The following is a 20,859-nucleotide window of genomic DNA, read 5'->3' as shown; positions in this document are numbered from 1 at the left end:
TCCATACTGTTCTGCATAGTGGTTGTATCAATTTACATTCCCACCAACAATGCAGGAGGGTTCCCTTTTCACCACAACTTCTCCAGCATTTATTGTTTGTAGATTTTTTGATAATGGCCATTCTGACCAGTGTGAGGTGATACCTCATTGTAGTTTTGATTTGCGTTTCTCTAATAATTAGTGATGTTGAGCAACTTTTCATGTGCCTCTTGGCCATCTGTATGTCTTCTTTGGTGAAATGTCTCTGTAGGTCTTTTGCCCATTTTTTAATTGGGTTGTTTGTTTTTTTGATGTTGAGCTCCATGAGCTGTTTGTATATTTTGGAGATTAATCCTTTTTCCGTTGTTTCATTTGCAAATATTTTCTCCCATTCTGAGGGTTGTCTTTTCATCTTGTTTATGGTTTCCTTTGCTGTGCAAAAGCTTTGAAGTTTCATTAGGTCCCATTTGTTTATTTTTGTTTTTATTTTCATTACTCCAGGAAGTGGGTCAAAAATATCTTGCTGTGGTTTATGTCAAAGAGTATTTTTTCTGTGTTTTCCTCTAAGAGTTTTATAGTGTCTAGTCTTACATTTAGGTCTTTAATCCATTTGGAGTTTATTTTTGTGTATGGTGTTAGGGAGTGTTCTAATTTCATTCTTTTACACGTAGCTGTCCAGTTTTCCCAGCAGCATTTATTGAAGAGGCTGTCTTTTCTCCATTCTATGTTCTTGCCTCCTTTGTCATAAATTAGGTGACCTGTACCATTGATCTATATTTCTGTTTTTGTGTCAGTACCCTACTGTCTTGATTACTGTAGCTTTGTAGTGTAGTTTGAAGCCAGGGAGTCTGTTTCCTCCAGCTTGTAGTAGTCTCTTAAAATCCTTTGTATTTCTGCAGTGTCAGTTGTAATCTCTCCTTTTTCATTTATAAGTTTATTGATTTGTGTCCTCTCCCTTTTTTTCTTGATGAGTCTGGCTAAGGGTTTATCAATTTTGTTTATCTTCTCAAAGAACCAGCTTTTAGTTTTATTGATCTTTGCTATTGTTTTCTTCGTTTCTATTTCATTTATTTGTGCTCTGAACTTATGATTTCTTTCATTCCACTGACTTTGGGTTTTCTTTGTTCTTCTTTCTCTAGTTGCTTTAGGTGTATGGTTACATTGTTTATTTGAGATTTTTCTTGTTTCTTGAGGTGAGATTGAATTGCTATAAACTTCCCTCTTAGAACTGCTTTTGCTGCATCCCATAGGTTTTGAGTCATCGTGTTTTCGTTGTCATTTGTTTCTATGTATTTTTTTGATTTCTTCTTTGATTTCTTCAGTGATCTCTTGGTTATTTAGTAGAGCACTGTTTAGCCTCCATGTATTTGTGTTTTTTACAGTTTTTTTCCTGTGATTGATTTCCAGTCTCATAGTGTTGTGGTCAGAGAAGATGCTTGATACAACTTCAGTTTTCTTAAATTTTCCAAGGCTTGATTTGTGACCCAAGATGTGGTCTGTCCTGGAGAATGTTCCATGTGCTCTTGAGAAGAAAGTGTATTTTGCCACTTTCGGGTGGAATGTTCTATAAATGTCAATTAAATCTGTCTGTTCTGTTGTGTCATTTAAAGCCTGTGTTTCCTTATTTATTTTCTGTTTGGATGATCTGTCCATTGGTGTAAGTGGGGCGTTAAAGTCCCCTACTATTATGTGTTACTGTCGATTTCCCCTTTCATGGTTGTTAGCATTTGCCTTATGTATTGAGGTGCCCCTATGTTGAGTGCATAAACATTTATAATTGTTATATCTTCTTCTTGGATTGATCTCTTGATCATTATGTAGTGTCCTTCCTTATCTCTTGTAACATTCTTTATTTTAAAGTCTATTTTATCTGTACAAGTATTGCTACTCCAGCTTTCTTTTGATTTCCATTTGCATGGAATATCTTTTTCCATCACTCCACTTTCAGGCTGTATGTGTCCCTAAGTCTGAAGTGGGTCTCTTGTAGACAGCATATATATGGGTCTTGTTTTTGTTTCCATTCATCCAGTCTGTGTCTTTTGGTTGGGGCATTTAATCCATTTACATTCAAGGTAATTATCGATATGTATGTTCCTATTACCATTTTCTTAATTGTTTTGGGTTTATTTTTGTGGGTCTCTTTCTTCTCTTGTGTTTCCCGCCTAGAGAAGTTTCTGTAGCATTTGTTGTAAACCTGGTTTGGTGGTGCTGAATTCTCTTAGCTTTTGCTTGTCTGTAAAGCTTTTGATTTCTCCATCGAATCTGAATGAGATCCTTGCTGGGTAGAGTAAACTTGGTTGTAGGTTTTTCCCTTTCATCACTTTAAGTATATCCTGCCACTCCCTTCTGGCCTGCAGAGTTTGTGCTGAAAAATCAGCTGATAACCTTATGGGGATTCCTTTGTATGTTTTTTTTTTACTTTTTGCCTTGCTGCTTTTAATATTTTTTCTTTGAATTTAATTTTTGTTAGTTTGATTAATATGTGTCTTGGTGTGTTTCTCCTAGGGTTTATCATGTATGGGGCTCTCTGCACTTCCTGGACTTGACTGACTATTTTCTTTCCCTTGTTAGGGAAGTTTTCCACTATAATCTCTTCAAATATTTTCTCAGACCCTTTCTTTTCCTCTTCTCCTTCTGGGACCCCTATAATTTGAATGTTGGTGTGTTTAGTGTTGTCCCAGAGGTCTCTGAGATTGTCTTCAATTCTTTTCATTCTTTTTTCTTTCTTCTGCTCCTCAGCAGTTATTTCCACCATTCTGTCTTCCAGCTCACTTATCCGTTCTTCTGCCTCAGTTATTCTGTTACTGATTCCTTCCAGTGTATTTTTCATTTCAGTTATTGTTCATCTCTGTTTGTTTGTTCTTTAGTTCTTCTAGATCTTTGTTGAACATTTCTTGTATTTTCTCAATCTGTGCCTGCATTCTATTTCTGAGATTTTGGATCATCTTTACTATCATTACTCTGAATTCTTTTTCAGGTAGATTGCCTATTTCCTCTTCATTTATTTTGTCTTCTAGGTTTTTACCGTGCTCCTTCATTTGTGAGATTTTTTTTGCCGTCTCATTGTTTTTTGTGGTTTTTTTTGATGGGTGGGATTGTGTTCCTGTCTTACTGGTTGTTTGGCCTGAGGTTTCCAACACTGGAGTTTGTAGGCTGTTGGGTAGAGCTGGGTCTTGGTCCTGAGATGAGGTGCTCCAGGAGACCTCACTCCAATGAATATTCCCTGGGGTCTGAGGTTCTCTGTTAGTCCAGTGGTTCAGACTCAGAGCTCCCACTGCAGGAGCTTTAGCTTGACCCCCGGCTTGTGAACCAAGATCCCGCAAGCGGTTTGCTTGGGGGTTCCTCCCATCTCCCTGGGCATCGAGGTCCCACACCAGCGTCCAGCAAGTGCCCTAGTTGTGAGGAGACCGTGAACTCCACGTCTTCCCATACTGCCATCTTGACTCTGCCCCCTCCTAATATATTTTAAATATGAAAGGAATTTTTAAATTTCTAAGACTACTTTGCAATCATTTAGCCTTGAGGAATATGAAACACTCATTTTTCTGATAGAATATTCAAATTATTGCCTCAGTGGAGTATGAATTTTAACAAAATTTAAATGAAAGTAGTATACATCATATTTGAAAACAATTTCCTTGTGATCTGTCTTTAAAAATTTATTGATATTTATTTTATCTGATTTGGAATCAGATGAATTGAAAACATGATGAAATATATATCATCAGAATTCATTCATTAAGTGACGGTGCTTTCTTACAGCACATAAACTGCCACTATCATGTATATAGATAAAGTGCTTGCCATAATTATAATGCTTTACATGTTTAAACTGTAATTTTTTATATTATATGATTTAATATTTTTTAACTTATTAGTTAATTTGTAAGAAAACAAAGACTGAAGTTACTGAGTGAAATGTCTTTACCAGAAAAATATATCTTTGTTCTGTAAGTTACTAGGGACATGGATAGAAATTTAGGGCCCCTAACAAGAAGTTTTAATGATGTAGAAGAAGCCAACATTTATGTAGCATTTATTATGGGCTAGGTATTGTTCTATACACTTACATGTGTTAACTGTGTAACCTGATGAGATGGGTAATATTGTTTGTTTTCCATATTTCACGTGTAAGGAAACTGAGGCACAGGGGGTTTACATAATTTAACAAGGACATAGCTAGTATATGGCAGAACTGGGATGTGAACCCAGGCAGTTTGGTTCTAGAGTCCTTTCTCTTGACTACTGCTATACAGCTTACATTCATCACAGTTTTCCTTTGACTGCTGTAAAATAGACAGATTATTGTTCTTTTTGACAGTAGGAAATACTATGGAGAAGAGGAAAGCAGACTTAGAAGTCTGCTCATTTAGCAAACAATTATTGACTGATGCTGTGCAAAATCAGTGTAAGACCAAACCACTTTTCTCAAGAAACTTAAAATTTAATAAAGGAAATAGAATTAAATGAAGTGTGATAAGAGTTATATTGAAAGGATGTATTAATCAGGGAAATTCAGTTTTGCTTTGGTAACAAGTTAACCCCCAATTTGCAGCTTAACTCAATAGTCTGATAGGCGTTGAAGACTCTTTAGGGTAGTTGTCCTCCATGCGGGGACTCAGCAATCTAAGGTATTTCCATATTGTGGCTATACTATCACAGTGTGTGGCTTCCACTGCCATCAAGGCAAGGGAATAAAGGAAGCTAGAGGGCTCTCTGCTCTGTGCTTCAAGTAGGAAATAGTACGCTTCACTTCTGTTCATATCCTATTGGTCAAAATTATTCACATGGGCCCTTGAACTGCAAAGAGGCTAGAAATTGTGTGTGAGTATATGGCTATCTGGTGCATACCAAATGCCCTGACCAAAAAGGTATGTACAGTTAACTGGAGCAGAAGAGAGTTGGACAAGAGTTAGTTAGGATTCTATGGAAAGTTGACTAGAAAGTAGCAGAAAAAGTCATGAAGTCATGATAGAGGCTGGTGAAGGTAACTGAGAAACACAAAACATAAAGGTTCTGGGCATTGTATGGGAAGAAGCTGTAGGCAGAGTCTCTCCAGTACCACGGAGAGCTCCTGTCATTTAAATTACTGTAATACCATATGATGTCAATTGCAATGCCTTTATGCAGCAACAGTTCATTCCATTAACATTTATTATGTGTGTATGATAAATTTTTGTAGATAAAATAATTCATAATATAACTAACTTGTCTAATGGGGAAGACAGATAACTCTCTGTAATGCAATGAGTACTTCAATAACAGAACTGTTCTCTGGGTATTATGAGAACATGCAAATGTTCCTAACATTAACCTTGGATACAGGAGGAGTTGTACAGGAAAATTTCGTGGAGGAGATGGTTTATGATCTTGTGTGTATTAAGTGAAAAGTAATGGTTTAGCCAAGCCAGAGGAAGAAAGGGCACTTTAGGTCAACGGTCAGCAAACTTTTTCTGTAAATGGCCAGATAGTTAGCATTTTAGGCTTTTCAGGTTATAACATAGGTCTCTTTTGCATATTTTTCATTTTTTTTTACAACTTTTCAAAATGTAAAACTATTCTTAGTTCAGTGGTTGTACAAAAACAGGCCATAGTCCAGATTTGACCAGTAGGTCATAGTTTGCTGACCCCTGGTCTAGGCAGAAAGAACAGGAGCAAAGCCAGAGATAAGTACATACAACTATATTCAGTTTGGTTTTGATAGAGTATGAAGTTTGAGTAAGGGTCATAATAGATGAGCCCAGTTAGATAGAGGACAGAATTTCATGTTGAAGTACTTAGGACTAATTTTGTCAAGTTTGGATTGCACTGAAGGATTTAAATCAGTAGAATGATAAAATCAGATTTGCATTTTAGAAAGATACCTGTAGTGAGAATTAACCTGAAGAGGCAAAACTGAATACAGAGACCAATTTGGGAGCTATTGGCACTGGTCAAAAAAAGAGATAATGAAAGCCTGAAATAAAGCCATGGTGGGAAGGGTAGGCAAGAGGAGACACAGCTGAAAAAATTTTGAGGTAACATCAGAAAGAGTTGATGATTGATTGGAGTGACTCCAAGACTAGGTAGGTAGTGTACTTTAGCTGAGATAATAAATATTATGCTGGCTCATTGATGTTCCTCCTTTAGCAGGAACTCTGTCATTTATTCCAGATTTACACCATCTGGAGTCAGAAACCAGAGGCACATCTTCTCTCCTTGTGTGACTTTTGGGGAAATCTATTAGGCTGTGTAGGAAGGGTATGGGAAGCTTTTGCTCCTGTCCATCAAATAGATTGACTGCTATGAGCAGTACTTTTCCTGTGACAGAAAGCCTGTTCAAGGTCAAGGGTAAAGAACTCAATATATAGCTTCATGGAAATAGTCCTAAAAGCTGTGGTCTTTTAAGACTATCAGTTATTTTAGCTATTTTTGGATCAAGAAATCCAGAACTTTATAGACTTTGAAACTGCCCTCTGAAGTAGACATAAGCCATCTATGATTGACCACCATTTCTATACAGTTTCCCATATTGTTAGTACCACCATCCCAAAGTAGAATTTTCGTACTTTCTTCCTAGGGTGAAGGCATGTAACTTAGTTTCCACCTACTAGACCAACGCTCATGAGACTTGAATATATAAGAATGCAATATGAAGTGAGGACCAAGTGTGGGGAAATCCAGATTCAGTCAAGTGCAGCAATGAGAAGGAGGGGAGTATAGTTCTGGACACATAGCCAACATGGTGCAGTTAGTTTGGAAAGGCTGGGGGCAGACAATGTGTAGAGATTATCTACCACCAAGCAACTTTTAAGAGGGGAGGCATAGTATGCAGTGTTAGGAGGAAAGGCAGCAGAGATACGCTTTGAAACAGTGGATCAGAGAGCTTCAGTTAAATACTGTGCAGACTTTACATAGCTCTTTGGAAGGGATGCTGCTCTGGCAAACTCAGTGGCCACATAGACCTAAGTGTAACTGGATGGCTTCGCCACTTAGGGGAGCACTTTTGACCTAAAGATGTCTCACTCACGTCTGTACCTAACTCAGGGATGTGTCTAGCAAGAGGACAAAGGTTATCCAAAAACTGTCTAATAAGAAATTAACATCTTTGGAGAGAGAGGGTTGGAAGCAGGGGAGGACAGCACCTGAGCTTGTTCCTAGAGCAGGGGCCCTCTTCATGCTCACTCTCAGATGGTTTGCATCTCATCACTGGATTTGGATTTAGGTTGGATAGACACAGGGGCCTGTCCCGGAATTGAGGTACTGCCTCTTATGGACACAAGGAGGGAGGAAGCCAGTGGACAGTGTAAGATGGAAGATGGATCTGTGTTCCAGTGCTGTTCACTAGCTCTGTTATCAACACTTGTTTAAGTGTTGGAAAGTCACTTAAATCCACCGGTTCTTGATAATTCTCATTTATCTCTGAAGTGGGAATGATAGTAACAGCTAACACATATAGTGCTAACTATGTGCATATATTCATCTAATCTTCAGAGCCACCCTATTATTATCATCTCCATTTTCCTGGAGAGGAAAGTGAGGAACAGTGTTTCAGTAACCTGCCCAAAATTCCACAATTCCTTGGTAGTGGAGCAAAGATCTGAACCCAGGCAGACTGCCTCCAGGGTCTGTGCTCTCAACCTTTCCCCTCTATTGCCTCTATAATAGTAGTAAGGTAATAACATGGGGAAAACACCTGGCACAGAGAGGGCATTTGATAAACAGTAGTGCTGGAAGAGGGATGGAGAGGGAAGGCAAAAGCAAGAATTCTCACCTTTGTAACTGCATGAGTGAGGAAAGAATCAGGTTGACTTAGAATAAGCTCTTTGTGTATAACCGACAAGACGTATGGGAATAGCATGGATCCTCATACATTTCTAATGTGTACCCATAGACATACAATTCCAGAAAGATTTTTAAAAGGTTTTCATACTTTTTTCCTTCTAGACCTAAATCCGAAACCAAATGCCTTCAAATCAATGCTTTAAAAGTTAAATATACCCAGTGCATATGTGTGAGTGTGGGTGCCCATACTTTTCATTAACTTGTAGCACTACTTGAAAGCTATTATTTTCATATCCATTTTCATCAGGCTGGTACTTCACAGATAAGCTGCAATAAGTATGTTTTCAGGAAGTTCGGTGATTACTTTTCAGCATATAAAATCATGTTTAGCTTTGTTGAAATATTTGTGTACATTGACCTAGCAAAGAAGGCACATAATAGACAAGTCAAATTCTGCAAGTAAACAGTTATTCGTATTTGAATCAAATGAAAAGATTAAAGAATGACATAAAGGAACTCCATAATTCACTTTCTCTCTTCACTTAAAATATAACACTAACTTTCCAGACTACATTTTCAGAACAGTCTACTTTTTATTAAATGATGTAAGCCTTTAGATATCCCTTTGAAACAAAGAGAAAATGATGAAAATAAAAGGAAACAGAAATCATCTTAAATATTTGTCTGTTCTTACACTTTTATACAGACATAAGTTAATGAATTCAATAAACTTCCTGACAAAATATTCTGCCATACTTTCTGAAAGTGTTTGAAACAATAAAATATTTAAGATTTCAAAATTTTTATATATGAAGGTTACATTTATCACAAACCAAAAATCTATAATCTTAATGTACTTTCCCTTTATTTCGTGATATCCCATCCACAGATGTCTTAGTTCTTGAATCACATGGAAAAACCAGGACATGCTTCTACCCACTTTAACACTAACTATGGCAAATTACAAACTGAACTGATTTGAGTAATCCACGTCTTTAATCTATAAAATATAGAATAAACCCTACATGAATGTGTAATTTTCCTAGTACATTGGTTATTTTTGGTAATAACATCTTCAGGGTGTTTCTTGGAAGCGAATAGCCTACATTTTTATGAGGATGTGTACATTTTATTCTCAAAATGGGGGAATCATAGAAATTCTAGTTAAAGTTCTGAAGACTCAAGGTATGCACATTAAAAGCATAGAAGAGAAGAGTATTCCTGAGGGAAAATGGAGTTCATACAAGGTTTAGTCACGAACTTAAAATAACTGAAGACTTGTCAAGGAAAATGACATCCCAGAAGGCACAGAAATGAGTATCACTGTCTTAAAAGGCATCATGGAAGCAACTTTAGAACAATTAAAGACATCGTGAGCCAAATCTTGCAGAAGTATAATGTGGATAAAGGAAACTCTGGCATATTCCTATCCTTTAACCACAACTTTGATTAAGAAGACAGATGCTAGATAATTTTAAATTAGATATCCAATGGTTTGAAGAATTTAATGGATTTAAAACACTCATACTTTGTCAAAGGAAGAGTTATATTAAAAAGTTACCTTGGTTATTTCTTGATACAGAAATTATAGCTAGATTGTCAATATTCCTGTTTTTCAAATGTGTGCACACAATATTCAAAAGGAAAATGTATCTATAACATAAATGCTTTAAAATCTATCAGGACAGTTATTGGTCTCATAGAACCTCACAGATTGAAGGATACCCTTTACTTTTTCATCCAAAGTGAGACAAAGAGAGCCATACTTCTTGAAGTGCTTTCTTTCTCTCATAGTCCAGTTCTCTTGGAAAAGAATAGCTTCCTTTTCGGGGGAGGAAATACCACAGAAAAAAATTTTTGTATGAAAGTTTACACATAGCCACAACAATGAAAATAAAATCTTTATTATAGCTACACTACACACATATATATTTTATATGTATATATCTCCCTGAGATACACAGTGTAATTAAATTCTTTTATCATAGATCTGATTTTCCCTTTTTCAAGTAATGTTAAAACTCAATATATATATCCTATTATCCAGCATGTAGCAAGGGAAAGCACCTTCATAAATTTAAATTCATTATCAAATTCAAATTAAAGTTATCCAAGAATAGGTTTCCAAATCACATATATTAGATGGTATATGTCTTTCATGACACAAAAGCCATTAAGAAGATCACTGTGGCAGATGCAGTAAATTGTGTTTCACAGAACACTGGAAGCTGATGCTGACTGCTCTCCTCGTTCTCATTTTCTATGCGTACCTCTGCTCATTATGTCTGCCTTTGTGAGCTGTCCTCCCATCTTCCTTCTGTTCATTTAAATTGTACTCAGAGAGCTAAGGCACTGAAAGGAGTCTTAGAGATCATGGACCAGCAGTTTATAGATGTTGGAACTGAAGCTTGAGAGGAAGCATCCTGACCAAGGTCATGCAGCAGCGGGTGACAGAGCTGAGGGTATGATCTCGTGCTTATACTCTTCTGCCTCATGTACATAAAAACAAATATGGGAAATCTTAGTTTTTCCCTCAAAACTTAATTCCAGTCTCCCTCTTCAACAAAGTCATTTTTTTCTTTTTCTATTATAGTTTACTATAAGATATTGAATATAGTGCCCTACACAGTAGGACCTTGTTGTCTACAGTGCCATTTCTGACTGTGCAGCAAGGATACTTATTTGAATCCAGGCTATACTGCCCTTGCTGTATAACTGTAAGCGAGTTTTTATCTTCATCATATTAGTTTCCTCATGGGTAAAATAGAGAAAATAACAGCTCCTACTGCATAGGATTGTTAAGAGCCTTAAAAGTAAATATTCATGAAACGCTTAGAATACTGTCAAGCCATAGTAAGTGCTCAATAAACATTAGTTGTCATTATTATAATTGTCCACATTAATCACTCTTTCTCTCCTCTTTTGTATTTTTCGCAAATACCACCCAGTTAGCACTTACTTATTTTCTAGTTGTTCTATTTATAATGTTTATTCCAGTTTTCTCGTCCCAGCTGAAGTCATTTCAAGGTAGGGACAATGTCCTATATTTCTTCTGTGTACCTCCATAGGGCCTAACCCAATGTTTGATGCAACACAGGGATACTGTTTTTTTCTGCTGGTTCACTCAGAATGTCTGGGAACCAGTATTTATTCAATCTCTTTGGGTGATGCTGCTGTGTAGCCAAGTTGGAGAACTGCTGTGCTAGACGGTTGGATTGCAAGAATGTCATCCTGTAGGGTATTTGCCCAGGGTAGGGCACGAGGCAGTTACAACTCTATAGCTACCTTATAAAATTCTGTCAAGTAATATGCAGTCTAGACATGACTCACTTTCTAAGAGGAGCTTTGAGGAATGAGGAGATATTTGAACATGAATTCTGTTACCAAGACTCTGAGACCCTGAAATGTTGTTTTGTTTGATTCATTTCCATTCCCACATGATTGTGGCTGGAACTTTTGCTTTCCTTTTTGGCCAGGCTGACTCCTGCATATGTATCATTTTCCATACACTGGATCCCTGCTTTATGCCCGACTAGAGGGGAGTGGCAATTCCCGAGTCACGGCTACTGAGTCTCCTTCAGCACTCTGTGATTTCCTTGGGAGTCTGGAGTCTGTCATCCTCTCTAACCTTGTGGTTTCTCTGGCTTGATGACTTTCATCCTTTTGTCTCAAGATACAGCTTAAAAAATACCTATATATATATATATATATATATATATATATATATATACACACACACACACACACATATACTTGAGAAAAGTAGCATCATTAGGATATGTCAAAATATAGACTTGTTCTTCTATTTCTTTGGCCAGTATGACCTATTCTGAACAACTTGCTATTCTAGAAGATTCTATTTCATTAGTTGATGTAACGTGTATAATTTATATTGTCTTTTATTTTTATAGTTAAATTATTCTTGTATTTATTTAGAAAATACTTCTTGAGTATCTGTGATGTGCCAGACATTGTGATCGTCGCTTGAAATATAAAGATTAAAGACCTAGCCCCTCATAGACTCCCTGGAGAGATGGTCCAGGGTATGATGGAGCAGTGTGGGAACTGCTGTGATGACATGTAGGCAGGGCACCTATCCCAATACAGGGGTACTGTACCAGATGCTGCCCTATGTATTGAGTCATTTAATTCTCACAGTCACTTTAGGATGGAGTGGACATGTGTTTTCCTTTTAAAGACAGGCAAACTGGATCTCAGAGTAAGCCATTTGCCCAAGTTCACAAAGCCAACAAATTAATTTTTTGTTTAACTACCCACTCCTGGCAATGTTTTTTTTTTTTATTAATAAACTTTATTTTTAGAGCAGTTTTAGGTCACAGCAAAATTGAGTAAAGCGTTTTTCCATATACCACCCACCCCCTCCCCCCAACCTCCCAGGCATCCTGCACCACAGTGATATCTTTGTTACAGCAGATGAACCTACACTGACACATCATTGTCACTCAAAGTCCATACTTGACATTAGGTTTCATTCTTGGTGTTGTGTATTCACCATTGCAATATTATAAAGAAGAGTTTCACTGACCTACAAATCCTCTGTGCTCTGCCTATTCATACCTCCCTCCCTCCCTCCTAACCCCTGGCAACCACTGTCTCCATAATTTTACCTTTTCTAGAATGTCACATAGTTGGAATCATACAGCATGTAGTTCTTTCATATTGGCTTCTTTCATTTAGTACTATGCACTTACTTATTCATGTCTTTTCATGGCTTGATAGCTCATTTCCTTTTAACTCTGAAAAATATTCTATTGTTTGGATGTACCAGTTTATCCATGCACTTAATAAAGGATATCTTGGTTGTTTCCAAGTTTTGACAGTTATGAATAAAACTGCTATATACATCCACATGCAGGTTTTTTTTTTTAATTTTATTTATTTATTTATTTGTTTGTTTATTTATGGCTGTGTTTGGTCTTCGTTTCTGTGCGAGGGCCTTCTCTAGTTGCGGCAAGCGGGGGCCACTCCTCATCGCGGTGCGCGGGCCTCTCACCATCGCGGCCTCTCCCGTTGCGGGGCACAGGCTCCAGACTCGCAGGCTCAGTAATTGTGGCTCACGGGCCTAGCCGCTCCGCGGCATGTGGGATCCTCCCAGACCAGGGCTCGAACCCGTGTCCCCTGCATTAGCGGGCAGACACCCAACCCCTGCGCCACCAGGGAAGCCCCACATGCAGGTTTTTGAGTGGACATAAATTTTCAGTTTATTTGAGTGAATACCAAGGAGTCTGATTTCTGGATTATGTGGTAAGAGTATGTTTATTTTTGTAAGAAAACACCAAACTGTCTTCCAAAATGGCTATACCATTTTGCATTCTCACCAGCAATGAATAAGAGTTACTATAGTTCCACATCCTTACCAGCGTTTGGAATTGTCAGTGTTTTGGACTTTGGTTGAATATTAGGTGTGTAGTGGCATTTCATTGTTTTAATTTGCAATTCTCTAATGACATATGATGTTGAACATCTTTTTGTATGCTTATTTGCCATCTATATATCTTTTTTGGTGAGATCTTTTGCCTATTTTAAAAAATCAAGTTATTCATTTTCTTAGTGTTGAGTTATCTATTAATATTTTATATCTGAGGTAAACATAAGAGAATCACCTTATTAAAAAAGAAAAAAAACATCTCCTGATAGCTCAGCTGGGAGCTGACTTGGTACTCAGCTAGGCCATGATGTTCTCGTGTTGAACATGAGCAGTTTCATAGGTCATCCACTCTGAGACAGTTGTGGTTTGAGACAAAAACAAGATCACCTTGTAATCATGCCTGAACACAGACAAAAGCAAGAACATGGTGCAAACCACAAAAATGACCAACATCCCCTCTCCATGCTAACGTGACTGCCGCTGCTTTTTTATCGATCTCAGCTTTAGCCCTACTCCATTCCTCATGTCTCATAGATAAAAATTAAGATACTCAGTGATAAAATTGCTCCCACTTTCTGATAGTACCAAATCCAGAAGCAAAACCACCTTTACCTGGAACCTCCCCAGCAAGACTGAGGGGGTCCCCAGGATGCAGGACTTTCAGTGCTACAATCGGGAAATTCCTGGGCCAGCTTGATCACCCTACTCTATAAAATAACCTAACACAAGCCCAAATATTTTAACAAGCTCCTCCTAACATCCTCATACTGAGATACCTCCAAATTCCCAATAGTATTTGGTCTCCATTGCTGCAAACACTTCCAATAAATCCAACCTTGTTATACCGTGTTCCTGGTGGTCTTTGTTGATGGGCAAAGACCAGTCAACAAAATCAAAATGAAGCAAATACTATAGCAATAATTTAGTAGATTGCTCCTTAACAATAATGTTTTAAACGATTCATTTCCTTCTAACAATAGGAAGTGGAAAATTGCATAACGGGAAGCCAAACAGCATGTTGAATCTTAACATAAAAGAAAAATGTCCAGAAAATATTATTATGCCATCATACGGACTTTGTTTTATTGTTTTTATAACAACTTCCCTTCCTTTCTGTTTGTCAGGGATCATGTCTGACCACCAGTTTGGTAACCAGTTTATGTGCAGTGTGGTGGCCTCTCATGTGAGTCATCTGCCCACAACCAACCTCAGCTTCGTCTGGATTGCTCCACCTGCTGGCACAGGCTGTGTGAATTTCATGTAAGTACCCAAAATGTCTGTGACTGGTACAGAAGGCAAATGTGTTATCAAACCAAACTTGGGTCCACTTGCCTGCACACAGTAAAGCCAATCTATGGACACCAGCTTGTGGTGAAGGGAAGTACAGTGTTTATATCAGGGCACCAAACAAGGAGTCCAGGCAGCTAGTGCTCAAAAGGCCTGAACTCCACAGTGGCTTTCAGGGAAAGGTTTTTAAAAGACAGGGTGAGGGAGAGGGTTGTGGGGTATGTGATCAGCTCATGGACATTCTTCTGATTGGTTGATGGCGAGGTAATCAGGAGTCAGTATTATCAACCTCTGGTTCCAACTGGTCTGGGGTCAAGGTATTTGTGGGCAGCATACAGTTAACCACCTGGTGGGGGTTTCAGTATCTGCACAGCAGCTCAGAGGACATGGCTCAGAATATTATCTATAGCCCTTGAGGAGGAACTAAAGGTCCTTGACTAAACTATTATAATTTTGTCTTGCTTGGCTGTTTGCCTTTGTTTCCGCATTTTCTTACTTCTCTGATTAAATTTATGCTTTGGCACTCAGGGAAGGCCTAAGAGGCTAAAGTTTTTCTACAAGTAAGAGGCAGGTGTAGGACATGGGGTGGTCTGTCCTGGGAAGGCCCCATAGGGTCCTGCTAGGTTACAAATATACCTCTCATGAGGTTACATATACAGTCACTATTTAAGTGTATTATTTTAGCAGATTTAACCTTAATTAAAGCCTCTCATTTTAGTGTCAAAAGAGGCCAAAACTGTAAAAAAAAAAAAAAAAAAAAGTAATTTTAGCAGTTTATTTTTGCATATTTATTTATACCTCAGGAGATCTATATTGGATTTTAGCTGATTAAAATACACAATAAGATAAAAAGTATGTGAAGAAATCAAGACAATAGGAAAATGATATTCAGAAAATAAGATGAAAACAGGTACAAAAAATGCTATGAGCCTCCATACATAAAGAAGAAGACCACAGATTAGAGATTTAGCTTTTAGCTTTCTAGCCACTAGTGCCAAGAGGAAAATGTGATCAGTTAGCTGATTCATGGTGGTAAGAAGTCAGAACTCTATAGAAACCTACTGAATCTCTCCTATGCTTTCATTAAGAGGAAACAGGGAAATGTAGTGAGCAATGTCCCAACAGCATCCTTAGATAAACTCTGAACTATGGTTCAAAGTCTGTGACTTGTGACATCTCTCAGTATAGACTCTTCCCCTACCCTTGCCTTACAATCACTGCTCCTCATCTTTCTTAGTTGTCTCTTTTTTCCCCCATAGCCCTTTGTTCACTTCTAACACATGATATACTTCATTTATTTAATTATGTATGTTATTTATTGTGTGACTGTTCCTGCTGAAATGCAAGTTCCTTGAAGGCAAGAATGCATTTCTATTCTGTTCACTGATTTGCCCCAGTTGTCTACTACAGTCTCTGCACACACAGTAAGCATTTACTAAATATTTCTTGAATGGACGAGTAGGCCAATGGAACAAGGTCAAATGCAGTTCAGAAACAGCTATTCTATGGGCAGTCAGGTGAAATAGAGCTGGAATTGATCTTGAATAGTGTTTTATTCCAACCTTCTACTCAGACAACAAAATCCCATAAAACTTGCATACTCCAAAATTTACCACTACTTTTTCTTCTCCCTTAATAATACACAGTTGAATGTCAAGGGTTTATATCACGTCACTGATTATATACTCTCTCTGCCTATCCTCTGGATCAGGGGTCCCCAACCCCCTCCCCCCCACCAAGTCCACAGACCGATAGCGGCCTGTTAGGAACCAGTCCGCACAGCAGGAGGTGAGCAGCAGGCGAGGAGCGAAGCTTTCTCTGCTGCTCCCCATCACTCCCCATCACTTGCATACCGCCTGAACCATCTCCCCGCCCCCCCCCACCCCGTGTCTTCCACGAAACCAGTCCCTGGTGCCAAGATGGTTGGGGACCACTGCTCTGGGTTACTCAGGCTGCAAATGTGAGATTCATCCCACCCAGGTGGTTGACATTTAATCCCATCATTTTCTCCCTCGGAAAGTTTTTCACACTTGAACCCTTTCCTTCCAGTACCTCTTGCTAAGATGATTGCGGTAGCTTCCTAACTGGTCTGTTCACCTCCAGCCTATTTCCCATACAGTCTGTCTTGCACATTGTTGTCCAGTTAATCTTACTGAAGCACAAGTGCTCAAAACTTGGATATCCTAAGACTTCCTTCTAAAGGCCAGCCCTTTGGCATTGGTTTCAAGGTTCTTCCAAATCTTGCTGTTTATCATTTTCTCTCGTCTCCCATAGCCTGCACCTCCTGATGGGCACAAATTGGCAGTACTTCTCACAATTCCCTAAACATCCCATGACTTTCTCTCTTTCTCCATGCTTTTCCCTTAGCCTAGAATGCTTTATTCTCTCAAATTCAATTGTTAAATTCCTACTCTTTCTTAAAGTTGGCATTCTTAAAAAATCTTCTGTAAAGCTTCTAAGACATAAGCAACAGAAGTGATGTGTATTGTCACATTTTGCTTGTAACTCTATTATAATGCTGACTATATTTTACTCTATATTTATTTGAGTTAATTTCTTGCCTTTTCTGTTAGATTAGATTGAATAAGGACAAATTCTTATTTCTTCGTGATTCCTCCACAGTTGGTTCAAGGACTTATACATAGAATTCACAGAAAATGCCCTTTGAATTCTGTATCCTGGGAGGGTGGGGGTTATTGGTTCTAGGACCTCCCACGTATGCTCAAGTCCCTTATATGAAATGGCATGGTACAGCAGACCCTCTGTATCTGTAGTTTCTGCATCCAGAGATTCAACCCACCATGGAAGCAAAATCCAGGGATACGGAGGGCCAGCTGTATCTGAAGTACAGTGTTGTCTTTTTCTTTAGTTTAATAGTAAGCTCTGACTCTCTCTTTTGGCATGCTTTATCTTACTCATGTTGGCACTTGTTAGGGTAATTTAAATTCTTGCCATGCATAACTTCTTCATTTAAAACAAGAATTATTTTTTGAAAGAACACAAATTAAATCTATGCCAGCAATGCAGAACTGCCTATTTCCAAATAGATACAGTTTTTCATTTAACCTGTTTTAAAATGATATTTGATGGCTTATGGCCTCACTGTTCCTGGGATATCAAATTGTATTCTCTTCTGATAAATAATGTAGGTATTTTTTTGGGGGTGCCCTCAAAATACCCATGTATGGTATGGGCCAAGTGAATCTGAGACTTAATTTTCCCACCCATTAAATAAGGTTAGTAATAATTTCCTGAAAAGGGTTGTTATGAGCATGCAGAGTCCTGGATCTAGTCCTCAGCTTTGCAGGAAGTCCAGAATCTTCAGAGGTGATCAGCCTCAAATCAGGGACTCCCCAAACCAAAAACAAAATTGGAAGATGCTGATAAATAACCAAGGAACTGGACATTAGTTCAAGATGGCGGAGTAGAAGGACATGCTCTCACTCCCTCTTTCAAAAACACTGGAATCACAACTAACTGCTGAACAGTCATCGACAGGAAGACACTGGAACTCACTGAAAAAGATACCCCACATGCAAAGACAAAGGAGAAGCCAAAATGAGACGGTAGGAGGGGTGCTATCACAATAAAATCAAATGCCATAACTGCTGGGTGGGTGACTCACAAACTGGAGAACACTTATACCACAGAAGTCCACCCACTGGAGTGAAGGTTCTGAGCCCCACGTCAGGCTTCCCAACCTGGGGGTCCGGCAACAGGAGGAAGAATTCCTAGAGAATCAGACTTTGAAGGCTAGCGGGATTTGATTGCAGGACTTCAACAAGACTCGGGGAAACAGAGACTCCACTCTTGGCGGGCACACACAAAGTAGTGTGTGCATCGGGACCCAGGGGAAGGAGCAGTGACCCCAGGGGAGACTGAACCAGACCTACCTGCTAGTGTTGGAGGGTCTCCTACAGAGGGGAGGACAGCTGTGGCTCACCGAGAGACAAGGACACTGGCAGCAGAAGTTCTGGTAATTACTCCTCGGTGTGAGCCCCACCAAAGTCCACCATTAGCCCCACCAAAGAGCCCGGGTAGGCTCCAGTGTTGGATCACCTCAGGCCAAACAACCAACAGGGAGGGAACCCAGCCCCACCCATCAGCAGACAAGCGGATTAAAGTTTTACTGAGCTCTGCCCACCAGAGCAACAGTCAGCTCTACCCACCACCAGTCCCTCCCATCAGGAAACTTGCACAAGTCTCTTAGGTAGCCTCATCCACCAGAGGGCAGACAGCAGAAGCAAGACGAACTACAATCCTGCAGCCTGTGGAACAAAAACCACATTCACAGAAAGATAGACAAGATGAAAAGGCAGAGGGCTATGTACCAGACGAAGGAACAAGATAAAACCCCAGAAAAACAACTAAATGAAATGGAGATAGGCAATCTTCCAGAAAAAGAATTCAGAATAATGATAGTGGAGATGACCCAGGACCTCGGGAAAAAAATGGAGGCAAAGATAGAGAAGATGCAAGAAATGTTTAACAAAGACCCAGAAGAATTAAAGAACAAACAAACAGAGATGAACAAAACAATAACTGAAATGAAAACTACAGTAGAAAGAATCAATAGCAGAATAAATGAGGCAGAAGAATGGATAACTGACCTGGAAGACAGAATGGTGGAATTCACTGCTGGGGAACAGAATAAAGAAAAAAGAATGGAAAGAAATGAAGACAGCCTAAGAGACCTCTGGGACAACATTAAATGCAACAACATTCGCATTATAGGGATCCCAGAAGGAGAAGAGAGAGAGAAAGGACATGAGAAAATATTTGAAGAGATTATAGTCAAAAACTTCCCTAGCATGGGAAAGGAAATAGCCACCCAAGTCCAGGAAGTGCAGAGAGTCCCACACAGGATAAACCCAAGGAGAAACACGCCGAGACACATAGTAATCAAATTGGCAAAAATTAAAGACAAAGAAAAATTATTGAAAGCAGCAAGGGACAAACGAGAAATAACATACAAGGGAACTCCCATAAGGTTAACAGCTGATTTCTCAGCAGAAACTCTACAAGCCAGAAGGGAGTGGCATGATGTACTTAAAGTGATGAAAGGGAAGAATCTACAACCAAGATTACTCTACCCAGCAGAGACCTCATTCAGATTCGATGGAAAAATCAAAAGCTTTATAGACGAGCAAAAGCTAAGAGAATTCAGCACCACCAAACCAGCTCTACAACAAATGCTAAAGGAACTTTTCTAAGTGGGAAACACAAGAGAAGAAAAAGACCTACAAAAACAAACCCAAAACAATTAAGAAAATGGTCATAGGAACATACATATCGATAATTACCTTAAACGTGAATGGATTAAATGCTCCAACCAAAAGACACAGGCTTGCTGAATGAATACAAAAAAAAGACCCATCTGTATGCTGTCTACAAGAGACCCACTTCAGACCTAGGGGCACATACGGACTGAAAGTGAGGGGATGGAAAAAGATATGCCATGCAAAAGCAAATCAAAAGAAAGCTGGAGTAGCAGTACTCATATCAGATAAAATAGACTTTAAAATAAAGAATGTTACAAGAGACAAGGAAGGACACTATGTAATGATCAAGGGATCAATCCAAGAAGAAGATATAACAATTATAAATATATATGCACCCAACATAGGAGCACCTCAATACATAAGGCAACTGCTAACAGCTATAAAAGAGGAAATAGACAATAACACAATAATAGTGGGGGACTTTAACACCTCACTTACACCAAATACAGATCATTCAAAATGAAAATAAATAAGGAAACACAAGCTTTAAATGACATAATAGACCAGATAGATTTAATTGATATTTATAGGACATTCCATCTAAAAACAGCAGATTACACTTTCTTCTCAAGTGTGCATGAAACATTCTCCAGGATAGATCACATCTTGGATCACAAATCAAGCCTCAGTAATTTAAAGAAAATTGAAATCATATCAAGCATCTTTTCTGACGACAACGCTATGAGATTAGAAATGAATTACAGAGAAAAAAACATAAAAAACACAAACACATGGAGGCTAAAGAATACGTTACTAAATAACCAAGAGATCACTGAAGAAATCAAAGAGGAAATCAAAAATACCTAGAGACAAATGACAATGAAAACACAACGATCCAAAACCTATGGGATGCAGCAAAAGCAGTTCTAAGAGGAAAGTTCATAGCTATACAAGCCTACCTCAAGAAACAAGAAAAATCTCAAATAAACAATCTAATGTTACATCTAAGGGAACTAGAGAAAGAAGAACAAACAAAACCCAAAGTTAGCAGAAGGAAAGAAATCATAAAGATAAGAGCAGAAATAAATGAAATAGAAACAAAGAAAACAATAGCAAAGATCAATAAAACTAAAAGCTGGTTCTTTGAGAAGATAAACAAAATTGATAAACCATTAGCCAGACTCATCAAGAAAAAGAGGGAGAGGACTCAAATCAATA

At 38.5% G+C, this 20,859-nt stretch overlaps 1 protein-coding gene across 3 annotated transcripts in view; it reads left to right on the top strand.

The window, feature by feature from the left end:
• RELN (reelin) overlaps positions 1 to 20,859 on the top strand; it is a 529,785-nt gene that overhangs the window by 142,576 nt on the left and 366,350 nt on the right. For all 3 annotated transcript variants that reach the window (XM_007177312.2, XM_057550217.1, XM_057550216.1), the window contains exon 3: positions 14,257 to 14,392. In XM_007177312.2, the coding sequence (XP_007177374.2) occupies positions 14,257 to 14,392 (136 nt within the window). The remainder of the gene's footprint in view (positions 1 to 14,256; positions 14,393 to 20,859) is intronic.

Source organism: Balaenoptera acutorostrata, chromosome 7, assembly GCF_949987535.1.
Source record: "Balaenoptera acutorostrata chromosome 7, mBalAcu1.1, whole genome shotgun sequence".
Classification (NCBI taxonomy): Eukaryota; Metazoa; Chordata; class Mammalia; order Artiodactyla; family Balaenopteridae; genus Balaenoptera; species Balaenoptera acutorostrata.
The sequence above is the reverse complement of the archived record's forward strand: the minus strand, read 5'-3'. Positions and strand labels throughout refer to the sequence as shown.